Raw genomic sequence first — 11,989 nt, 5'->3', positions numbered from 1 at the left:
ATACAAAAATATATAAATAAAACATTAAAAAAAAACAGCAAACACAATGAACACCCCACTGAGCATATATACTACAAAAAAAAAAAAAAAAAAAAAAAAGGAAAAAAAACGCAACTCCTCTTTTCCATGCTGCGGGTGTTTTCAGGTCTCATCTTTTTGTGTCATGTATGTTTCAGCAGCCCTCCTGTCTACACACCTATTCTCAGTATGATCCCCTTCCTTGGTCTCATTCCACGGCATTTTCTTCAAATTTTCTCTCCCTTTACCCTTTCCAAATTTTCACTTTTTGTTATATTTTTCACTTTGGGCCCTGGCTTATCCAGAGGGACTCTCCACAAACACACTGCCGCATTTCCCAGTGATTTTCCGAAGTTTCGAGTATCTCTTAAAAAGAAAGTCTCCTTTATTATCAGGCTTACTCCGATTTTGATTTTTTCCTTGCAAAGCACGGACATAGGCGGTGGCGAGACATGGGCGGACATGGGCGGTTCCTCTCTCTCCCGCGTCACTGCCGCGTGCCTTGTCGTTCCTAACACTATTTTTCCTGCTTATTCGGATGTTGACGAGTTTCTTGTCCACCTCACCCGCCCCCTCCGAGGCAGCGGGGAGGGATGCTGTGGGATCCCGAGGACGCGGCAGAATGTGGGATGCGCGTGTGCCAGCTGAGGCGCTCCCGCCTGGCGTCGCCAGGGGGCGGCAGCGCCGCAGGACATCCGCTGCTCCCCTCGGCCCCCCAGATCGCCCCGCGCAGCACCGGCCGGTCCCGAGGGATTGCCGCCCCGGGCCTGGCACCGCCGCGCGCACCCACCGGCGGCGAGGAGTGAGTCTCACTGAGTGGAGACGGGTCTGCTACCCGCTCCCTCTCTGTCCGTCTTACCGTCTGTCTTTCCGTTCCGGGGAGAGTACACCACTCTACCTCCACAGGTTGGTTTCTTCGACCTTTCTTTTAGTAACAATGCAAATGATAATTAATAATCATAGTTATAATGGTAATAACACCAGGTATAGTGTATATACCATTTGGAGGTTGGTTGTTTGGGGGGAGGTTATTGTATCTCCCCCCGCACCAGACGGCTTAGGTGCAGGCATCCATCTGCTCAGAACAGCTTGAAAACCAGGCAGAAACAATTACATCGTGATGAAAGCAAGATATTAACCCAGTCGGAGGGAGTGGGGGCAGAGAAATATAGTTTTTGTAGTGGTTTTCCCTAATGCTGCAGTTTTCACTTGGTAAAGTTCGCTGGCTGTGGCGGCATGGTCATGGGGTCCCGGTGACAGCTAGGAAGAGGTGGGGTCTCCATCATCCTGCACAAAAGTCTGCTCTGGATGGTGCTGCATCCCGGCAAACCACAGCAAAGAGAATTTTCCCTGCTCTGGAAGGTGTGTCCCTGCGTTCTGCTCTCCTTCCCGTCCCTGCTTTGGACAATCTGCCCATGAGGTAAAGGTTGATTTTCTGGAAGTAGGAGCAAAGAAGCAAAGTGCAGCTTGTCTCTGGAGGGAAGCTGTCCTTGCAGGACGAGAGTGTTTTCTCACCTGTCAGGGACTGTGCCTGGAAACTCTTCCTCAAAGCTGCTTTCCGTCTGGTGACCGAAGTCCTTCTTCTCACAACCCTTAACACACAGACGCAGAGGCTTGTGTGACACAGGTTATGGGGGTGCCTGCCGACACATAGGGACACCTAATGCATGCAGTGCGGTGTGACACATACATGAGAGTTTCAAGTTTGCTCCTACACACACACACATTTGAATCCCAGCTCCTGGTGGATCCCAGGTCACAGGTGCACGATCACTGTGGGTTGTGAGCTACTCTTGAGATAATTTCCAACCCCGTGGTCTTTAGCGAGTGTAGTTATTCATACAGGCATTAAAAAACAAGGGGGGGAAGAAAATTCATCCTGTTGTTTCTACAGTTCTTTGGGAAAATCATCCCCTTTAATCATGGCTGGAAGAAAAGAAAAGAAAAGAAAAGAAAAGAAAAGAAAAGAAAAGAAAAGAAAAGAAAAGAAAAGAAAAGAAAAGAAAAGAAAAGAAAAGAAAAGAAAAGAAAAGAAAAGAAAAGAAAAGAAAAGAATAGGTAACTGCGGCATTTCATATCGCTTTTCATTTTCCTCTATGATCCCAGCTGAAATGAGTCAGTGGAGCTCAGGGGCAAATTGCCTTATGTTCTTCACATAGCTGTTTGAGATGAGCTTATTCATACCTTCCCAGCAGGGAGACTCCCACCCTGTTTTTGAGGTCGGGCAGGCTCACTTCTCCTTCCCCACCCACACAGAAACGAGGAAGCTATCACTGTGTCCCTCCCGACGGGGGCGTCCCCCAGTGCGCAAGCCGGAGTTCCTGCTCGTAGAGCCACAGAATCTTAGAATCACGGAATCACAGGATCATAGGATGGTTTGGGTTGGACTGCAGGGGGAGTGGAATCTTATCCTATTTTAAACGCTTCAAGTAAAACATGCCAAGCCAAAGCATGTCCAGAACTTCTCGTTTTATTACTTAAACACATTTTTATAATAATTTTATAATAACATTCTGCTCAGTTTGAAAAGAAAAAAAAATGATAAAAAGGGACGCCATTTCCAAAGACCACAGAAGAATTTCTATCATCGTTTTTGAGAAATGTTCGGTTCTCCACCAGAAAAAGTGTCCTCTCCCCATAACGGAAGTTTTGGCTCAGTAGCAGTTGCAGGACTGGAGTCTACTTTGAGCTGTTCAAATAACTAAAGAAAAAATATTACGTTTAATACTTACGATGCATTTGAAGCAATTATGTCTGGGGCAGAGGAGCACGAGTGTATTCTGTTTAAAGTTGAGGTCTCTTCAGGAAATGCCACAGACCGAGCATCCTGATTCCAGCTCTCGTTGCCTGGACACTTTTCAGAATGTCCTACTCTTATGGTTAGAAATCCAGTGTGCTATTCGTGATCAGAATTTTGTTGAGAGAACACCATCAGAGGAAAGATGGAAATAGAACTAAGTATTTCCCTTGACCAGAATAATTAAGAAGAATTTTAAGTGCTTAATCTCCTCTTGTATGGTTTCAGGCTCTTAGCAAGACTTTTTTATCCGATAATTATGTTCCGTACAGCTGCATGGCTGGAACACTAATAATTTGTAAATAAACTTGTTTAACTTCGGCAGATTTCCTGCCCCTTTAAAATCCTTTGAAAAAAGCTAAATACCTTGCCTTTACCTACCATACATTTACACATAACTTAACAAGAGATACATTTGAGAGCTATGTTTTAAAACAAGCAGCCACACACCCTTGTAAGTTAAACAACTGGGCCAAATTCTCACTCTTTAAAAATCTGGTGTACCGATTTCAATGGCTTTAGAACCAATTCAATTATTTCCTGCCTAACAATCAGGAGCTTTTTATCGCTCCTGAATTCTTAGAATTCAATAGCAGCTCATGCCTGGGGCTGACCTGCCCAGAAAGAACTTAGGTGATTTCTGAAGTCAAAACCAATTTTCATTAATCCCCATACCACAAAAAAAAAAAAAAAAAAAAAAAAAAAAAAAAAAAAAAAACAACCACAAACAACCACAAACAAACAAACAAAAAAAAAAACTGCTGAAGAAGAAAACCTAGGCTTGAGTATTTCCAAAATCATGCAGAGACGAAAAACAATGGTTTATAAGAGAAAGTGAGAAAGTGAGTACGTGTAATTAACAGCAGTAATGATAAACTGGGTAAGGGAGGAAAAAAAACCTCCAACCACGCAAATTCAGGAGTTTCCTTCTATTTCATCAGCTTCAGGTAATGGAATATTAAAGCAAGGATAACACCAACTCTTCTCATTGTAAAATGAAGACAGGTCTAATATGTTATAGGTTTTGTTTTGCAAAAAGGAAAATGTTTCTGCATTCGTTGGAATGAATAGCATCATTCAAGGATTTTATTGACGTAATTTAAGTAATAAGAATTTCAATGTGGTCTGGCTTAGCTATTTCTGTTATATTAATAACTTTATATAAAACCATAGCCGGTAGAAACTAAAGATAATTTGTGAATATTTTATATGATACTTAAAATACTTTTTTCTGTTTATGCTATATTTATTGTCATATTAGTAGAATCTAAGTTTTAATATATTGTAATTTTATTAGTTTAATTCGGTATCATTAACACAACTTCTCATTACATTATTTGGGTTTTGGGGTATAGTATATATAAGGTATAAACATCCAGAAATATGTTGACAAATATCACTGTTGGCCTGTTTTCACTCTGTTTAACAAAACTTGCAAAACCCCATAGAAACCATAGTCTTGGTGACGTACTCTGCTCCAAATAGCTATATGGCAAATAATATGTGTCGTCATTGGCATTACAGAGGGAAGAAGGCTTGGAATGATGCCATCCTGACATGCAAATCGCGCACAAGTCGTGATGGATGTGGCAGTCACAACCGTGGGGAGGTATCCACCCTGTACAGATGCTAACAATTTTCGGTAAAGCTTTGGGAGAATATAGCCAGATAAAGGTCCGGCCAAGGAATTGCAAGAGCTGTCGGTATATCTGCAGCAGTGAAAGTTTCGAGGGGGTCCGGATCCATATACTCCGACCCCAGACACTCGGACACCGATGTGGCAAAGAGGGGCAGCTGCCGCTCATTGGCTCCCTGTGCTCCAGAGTGCCGGGCACCACCGGCTGTTCAGCAGCAATGTGCAGCAATGTTCTTCAGGGGCCCGCTGCTTTCCTGGGGGGCTGGCGGCCAGCAGAGCCCACCTTCCTCAAGAAGACTCTTCCCCATGCTCTCTGTCCCCTCCAGCACCGCACCCCCCCCCCCCACCCCCCGCCGGCCTCCGCTTGCAGAGGTCTCTTAAGTTTACCATCGTTCTCAGTAGAATAGTACTGTTAAAAACGACAAGTAGGGGTGGTGCGGAGGGCGATGCATGGCGTGGAGAGGACCATACCCACCCGAGCCCCGGCAGCCTCGGCGTGGGACTCGAGCAGCCTCCGACGCCCCTCTCCCTCTCTTGGCCCAATCTCGAGTACCCCTGACCTAAGCCCGGACTCCTCGCCCTGCCTGACAGGGATCCTCAAGGAAAGCCGCCTCGAAAGGCGTTTCCATCGCTGCCGATGCCTGCGATGCCTGTCTGTCTTGGGGGGGGGGGGGGGGGGGGAACGGGGGAGGTGAGCAGGAAATACCGGGGCAAACGGGAGGGGTGAGCCTCACAGCAGTCCGGTGTGGGCCAGCCTTCGTGGCCGCCCTCCTCTCTCCAAAAGCAACCTGCGCCTCCTTCCCCCCGTGGCCTCTTCCTTTCTTCCCGCCCGCCCGAGAGGGACTAGTCTGGAGTAGCCTCTCCTGATGTCCCTGCGAATGATGGTGCTCGGTGGGCGGCTGCGGAACGGGGGCCGCGCGGTGAGTACCGGAATGGGGAGCCCCGGGTGAGGGACGCGCGGCGAGCTCGGAGCAGTCCGGTCGTGCCGTGTCAGCACGAGGCGGGAAAAGTGTGTCCGGGATTGAGCGCGAGTCGGGGAAACCCTCCTGTTCCCCGTCCCCTCTCAGATCTTCATGTCTCTGCCTTCCGAAATGACGCGCGACGGGAAAAGCTGGGGTCCGGGGCTGAACGGAAAGAGGGGGGCGATCCAGGAAGGCATCCCTTCCGGGCGGGGGGATTCCCTGCGCCGCAGCCCTTTTCTCCTTAACATCCTCCTGCCCCCTAATTTCTTGCCGTCAGTAATAAATCTTATTCGCGTGAAGGGAAGCTATTGGATTTCAAACCTGATCAGCTGACGTGGGCCCGTGGGCCCATGGGCCTCTTTAAACACATGAGCTGGAGTCCGTAGTGTATCTACACCGCACTGACTGTGCCCTGAGTATCGCCCTGCACAGGCATGGGAGGTTAGGGAGCGGAGACAGGCCGTCAAGTGTCCCTCGGGATGAAATAAAAATCAATGGTGTTGGAACGAGGTGGTGGGCACATTCCAGTGATTGTTCGGGGCGTGCCGGTCTGTACCGGAAAAGGATGGGGCGCAGCCTGCGCCAGAGGATAAGGTACAGGTTTGTGTACAAGTCTGTCTTCCTCCGTTCAGCGTCCTCTTGGGGGCGAAAAAAGGGGATCTGATGTCCTGTAAAGGTGGAGGGAGGTGTAGTGACAGCCCTGCATCTCGCTTTGAAACCGTGTTCTCCCGCCAGACCTCCACAGGTCCCACAACGTGGCAACAGAACAGCAGTCTAGCATCACCTTAGCTCTGTTTCTAGATTCCTCTGTTACTACTGAAAAGATAGAGAAGAAAACAGGAGAGCATGTGGGCTATCATGGCAAGGGGCTCTACGTCTCTGTCCTGGTGTGTCCCGGGTGTGAGATGGGCTGCCCGATAAGGTCTCCTCCCGATGCTCGATTCGGGGATGCGCTGGGAGAGCTCCGAAACGTTTTGTCAACAGGCGTATAAGCATTCAAACTGCGAGGTTTTAATGAGGATGCTGGTGTCCCGGCTAGGGGGATTGATGCTCTGGCAGCATTGGAATCGGCGCCAGCAGCACTGTCCGTCTGTCCGCCCATTCGTCTGCAAGGCGCGGCACGGTGGGGAGACGGTGCCGCTAGTAAGGGAGAGGGACAAGGACCGTGACATGTTGCACAGGGAAAAAGTAGTCAGAACCGTCCTTTTGGTGTCAAAACAATCATCGCAGTTTGAGGTGCTACCAGAACAGAAGGACAACACCCTTCCCAGAAGGACAAACGGACAAAGGCCACCACCAGGTCTTCTTTCCTAGAACCTTTGCAGCTCGTCGCTTCTGTCATTGCTTTTAATATTTATTTTTCCACCGCCCGGAGTGAAAGCGGCGCTCAGATAATCTGCTCGGTCCTTTGGCTGAGATGCCTATGCTAAGCAAAACAACTCGAAATTGTTCTCCTATTGGCGGGCGGAGAAATTTACACTCGGGTTTTACTATGTGGTAGATGTAGCCGAGCTTTGTGTATTTCCCTCTGTGTGCATCGCTGGTACCCATCGGCACATGCAGCACGGCAGCTAAAACACGAAGGGAAGATATGTCATGCGTGATTTTGCAACTGCATTTAGCAGCGACGCTGCTTTTAAATTTAAATATTTTATGGACATAAGCCCAAAGTGCCCACTGGGAACAAGAGGGAAAAAAAAAAAAAAAAAAAAAAAAAAAAAAAAAAAAAAACCACCAGCCAAACCCAAACAACTAAAAAGAACTAACCTACACACACACAACACATCCTATTCTTGTATTTTTTTCTGAAATCATTTCCTGGAGGTGCAGAAGAAACTTCCTATGAGAGACAGACGGGTTACCCTTCTGTTTGTCCACAGCCTGTTAAGATACGAGAAAACCACTAATACCTTAGAGAAGATGTAAAAAATCAATCATAAAAACACATCGTCTTGGAGAAAGTTCGGCTAATGAACTACCAAAATAGAAAAGAAACCCAAAAAAAAGATAAAAACCTGAAAAAGAAGGGGCCGTTAATCCAATCCAACACGACCTCTAACTTCCCGGGAGTACGTCTTTTTCCTGACAGCCTACTGCGTTTAGAGCTGCTCCCCGCCATTCCCTCGCTGAAGAATTGCTTTTCTGTAACATCAAACCTTCGTTTTCATTACTTTTATTAAAAAGAGGAAAGGAGAATCGAGGAGTGGGGAAGATAAAAGCCTACTACAATCAGCTAACAAGAGCTTCCGAGTAAAAGGTCTTTCCACGCAACACCGGTACAAATTCAATAAAGAACGGAGGGCCATTCTGCAGGGACGAATACTAAAGTATTGTTCTTCCCTGAGATATTGCAGCTCCCTCCCCCCGCCCCCTGCGTTTCACAAGCCCAACTTATCTTCAAACAGGCACCCACAGACCGACACCGTGTTTTGATCACAGCAAACATCATGCGAAGCGCGTTGTAGGGCGGGGAAGGAGGCGGACAATTACCGCACCTCATTCCTTCTCGGGACGAAGAGTAGAGACGGGGCAGAGAGCCGAGAATGCTGCCTGTCACCCGAGAGATGTTCTACCTGTGGAGCATGCTTCCTCCCGCTAGGTATCTCTCTATAGTTTGGGGGTTTTTACTACCACTTCAATTTTTTTCAAATTATTCTTTTTAAAATTTTGCTAGAAAAGTGTCCATACACGGCGGCCAGATGTGCCAGTAGGACAGCACTGGGGACGGATGGCAGGATCCGCGGTTCGGTGCGGGTCCTGCCCACGAACGGGCACCGGGAGGTGGCGTTGTTTCCCCCGCCGCGGCGGAGGATGAGGGGCGCGAGTCGGGACTGACCCCACGAGGAACTAAACGTCTTCTCGCCTCCTTCCCGACTTTTTTTCCCTCTCAGAAGTGGAGTCCGGCCTGCCAGGCATTGAACACTGGGCGGGGAGGGAGAGGTAAACATGAACTACCTGCAGACTGGATTCAAAATGAAATCAAAATATAACCATGAAATGAGGCCATGAAAGGAAAGAAAGGAAAGAAAGGAAAGAAAGGAAAGAAAGGAAAGAAAGGAAAGGAAGGAAAGGAAGGAAAGGAAGGAAAGGAAGGAATAGGAAGGAAAGGAAAGGAGAAGGAAGGGAAGGAAGGAAGGAAGGAAAGGAAGGAAGGAAGGAAGAGGAAGGAAGGAAGGAAGGAAGGAAGGAAGGAAGGAAGAAGGAAGGAAGGAAGGAAGGAAGGAAGGAAGGAAGGAGGAAGGAAGGAAGGAAGGAAGGAAGGAAGAAGGAAGGAAGGAAGGAAGGAAGGAAGGAAGGAAGGAAGGAAGGAAGGAAGGAAGGAAGGAAGGAAGAAAGAAAGAAAGAAAGAAAGAAAGAAAGAAGAAAGAAAGAAAGAAAGAAAGAAAGAAGAAAGAAAGAAAGAAAGAAAGAAAGAAAGAAAGAAAGAAAGAAAGAAAGAAAGACCCCATAAAACCAGCAAATAATTTTTAAAATAAAAAATCAATTCATTCTGCTTCTAGGGACCACATTAGCGGGAAACAGAGAGATAACTGTGCATTCCAAACCTTGCCTTTCCGATGAGTTATTTTACACCTAGGTACCAAATGAATACTCAAACAAACAGAAATGACATCAAGGAAATTTGGTTCACTCTTCAGCAGCCTGCGCCGCAAAGTCAAAACCATGACTAGCACGGAGTCGGCTGCTCTGGCCAGTCATCCCCGGGCTGGAGCTGAAGTTGGCATTCTGCATGCTTGCCAAAATACACCTAATAAAGGGTTTTTGCTATACTTCAACCTCTGAAAACCTTAACATTTAGTGATCACATGAATCTGGATGAAAGAAACCACAGGTTCTGTGTTCCCCTCTTCTGCTGCTCCTCTTGATTTTCTGCCTTTGTACCTCTAATAAGGAGACATGTTCTTAATCGCACAAAACTGGTCATTGGCTTTTTTATTATTATTTTTCCAGAGGAGGTACATAGTGAGGGTGTATATGCACTGGAAGCTTGTGTGTAAAAAATTATATTTTGTGTGTGTGTGTGTGTGTGCGTGCGTATGCACAGATAAAACTCTTAAGTTCTGGGGTTTTTTTCTCTTATGGGAAAAAAAATTGTCATGCCATCTTCAATTATTTCACCAAATAATTGCGCTGCCACCCGTCCAGCCCCAGAGCTGATACAAAAGAGACCGCTGTGATTCGCGGGGCCGCCGTACAGTAAAGCGGGGCGAGGAGGGGAAAGGAGGGGGAGGGAAGCTGCGAGGCGGACCCCCGGCATCCTGGCGGGCGTTGGTCCGGGGGCGGAGGCGGCGGCTACCCCCTCCCGTCGGGGCTGCAGCGGGGCGCGGGGTTGCGAGGGACGATGCGGGTTGCGCTGCAGCGACAGAAAGATGGACGGACCCACGCTCACTTTTGCCTGCCTCCCCGCACATGCTAATGCAGCTCCGCAAGGAAGCGACAGCTGCACGTGCGCACACGTGTGCTCATTAAAAGGATGTGGGCAGGGGATGGGTTGCGCCGCGGGCCGGGAATCCCCGGCATCCGCTACTGGTAAAAATGTGTAGAAATGGTGCTTTCATAATGGATTGCTGCTATATATGGTAAGGTAAGAGCTAATCTGATGGATGAACGTGTCGATTTCCGTTTTGGGAGAGTATTATTTTTTATACGTTTTACGTGTGGGCACACGACAGCTTTTACTGGATGACATGTCAGCGTAGGGCTTGTAAAACTGGAGCGAGAAGTAGCGCAGGAAATAAAGTTAGAAACGACAAAGAATTAAAGAGAGCACAGAGTAAGAGACACTCCAAATTTTGTTTTAAAAAATGCATACATAACAGTCTTTGGAGAGGGCTAACTTTTGCCTGGTATGTTCATTCAGGTAAGTCATTCATAACCTAGGCATGCATTTGAGCTTTCGAAAAAGAAAAAAAAATACTATGTATGGCCTTTTTTTTTTAGTGGAGTAACGTTGTTCTTTTAAAAACAACATTCCTGGACTATAAAAACAGAGCAATCTTCTGGTTTTGCTATTCAAACTTTATTTTCATTACACGTTAAGTTAAATTGAAATATGCTACCTGTGATTGTCATATAATTCAAAGCCTAGGGATGTTCAGATAAAACAAGTGTAAGGCTACAAGCAGTATTTTTAAAAAAATCAAAACGCTCTTTCTATGAAGAATTAGGTACTGGATTCAAATATGCACATGTTAGAAACCGCATGTCTTACATTTAATAATTCAGGACCTAAAACAGAAATTACAAAATGTGTTCCTCAGAGTAAGCTCTCCGTACCCGTCTCTGCATATTTTAAGGAAGAATTTTGAAGTAAGCTATTGCTGAAATAAAGGCAGATACTAGTGCACTTAGAAGCCGTAAAACAGCATTAAAATCTTTTAAATCCATTTACATTTCCCGCACTACACCCCTTATCTATATTGCCTTATACTTTAAAATTGGGCAGAAAAGGAGGGGTGTGTTGGTGATTTCTCAACCTTGGTTTTGTTAATATGAAATTACTTAGATGATCAACTTCCAGTCTCCAGCTAGCGGTGAGGAGGATAGTAAAACCCTCAAGTCTTTTTAATGTCCAATAAACGTCTTGTGCACTTCGATTTGTAAGACTAGCACTGTTCATAATCTGTACTCTTATACAGAATAGAAGCATGGAGGAAACTGGATATAAAGTCGCACTGCAGAGTCTCACCAAAACACAGGAAAATAGGAGGGGAGTGGAGGAAAAAACAAGTATATTTAAATAAATAGAAAGGAAGGAGCAAAGGACAAGTGATAGTCTGCAATTTTCAGTAAATTAAAAACAATGCGAATATACCTTACATACGCATCAGTATTAAAAGTAACACACGCTGGAGCCAACAGAAGCAGGAAGAGGAGAAGAGAATGGCGCAACGGTGAATTCCGGCTCACACACCGCGGCCGCCCGAGCCCATACGGGCTCTTCTACGCGCCGTAGCCCGGCCCCTATCGGTCATTTCGGGGATGTTTGTTTTGTTGATAATGATGATGATATTTGGAAGAAAAGGGGAGGCTCCGCTAATTCCCACTAATTAGGATCTTCGCAATTAGGGACGATCGCTCCCAGAATCCGCGGACTCTTCTCCAAACAGAGTGATTTGCATATTCTTTTTTTTTTTTTCTTTTCTTTTTTTTTTTTTTTTTTAATGCCCGACTTTCGTTCATGTGTGTAAGTGTAGACGGATGTGCAGAATACCTTCAGCTGATGTCAGCAGACACGACCTCTCCGCTAAGCCTTGAACGTGAAGCGGGGATGGGGGGATTCAGGGCGAGGGCGCAGCCGCGGAGATGCTCCGCGCTATTCCGCGGGTTCGCAGGCTCCCGCCCGCCCTCTACCTCATGAAATAAGCTCTAGCAGCAGGAGCAGTACTGCCCAGCCCAGCGCTTGACCCAAAAAGAAAGCCGACCTCACCGCAGCATTGCAGAGTCCGTCCAGCCTTCTCTATCTTTTTTCTTTCAATTTTTCAATTTTTTTGTTTTATAGATAGATAGATAGATAGATAGATAGATAAAAGTAATAGTAGTCGTGGTATTTGGACGTTATTTGCTGTTTCTTTT

General features: G+C 46.4%; 1 protein-coding gene across 8 annotated transcripts in view; it reads left to right on the top strand.

Moving 5' to 3' along the window:
* Positions 1–409: 409 nt before the first annotated feature.
* LOC135291302 (uncharacterized) overlaps positions 410–11,989 on the top strand; it is a 64,778-nt gene continuing 53,198 nt past the window's right edge. For 2 of the 8 annotated variants that reach the window (XR_010354102.1, XR_010354103.1), the window contains exon 1: positions 9,785–9,998. Coding sequence is in view for 3 of the 8 variants with exons in the window: in XM_064405364.1 (XP_064261434.1) it covers positions 557–924; positions 1,913–2,076; positions 4,340–4,371 (564 nt within the window). In the remaining 5 variants the exon portion in view is untranslated. The other 6 variants (XM_064405364.1, XM_064405365.1, XM_064405366.1 and 3 more) reach the window with 6 other exon arrangements.

Source organism: Passer domesticus, chromosome Z (genome assembly GCF_036417665.1).
Source record: "Passer domesticus isolate bPasDom1 chromosome Z, bPasDom1.hap1, whole genome shotgun sequence".
NCBI classification, from domain to species: Eukaryota; Metazoa; Chordata; class Aves; order Passeriformes; family Passeridae; genus Passer; species Passer domesticus.
Note: the sequence above shows the minus strand (reverse complement) of the source record. Positions and strands in the feature narration are given on the sequence as shown.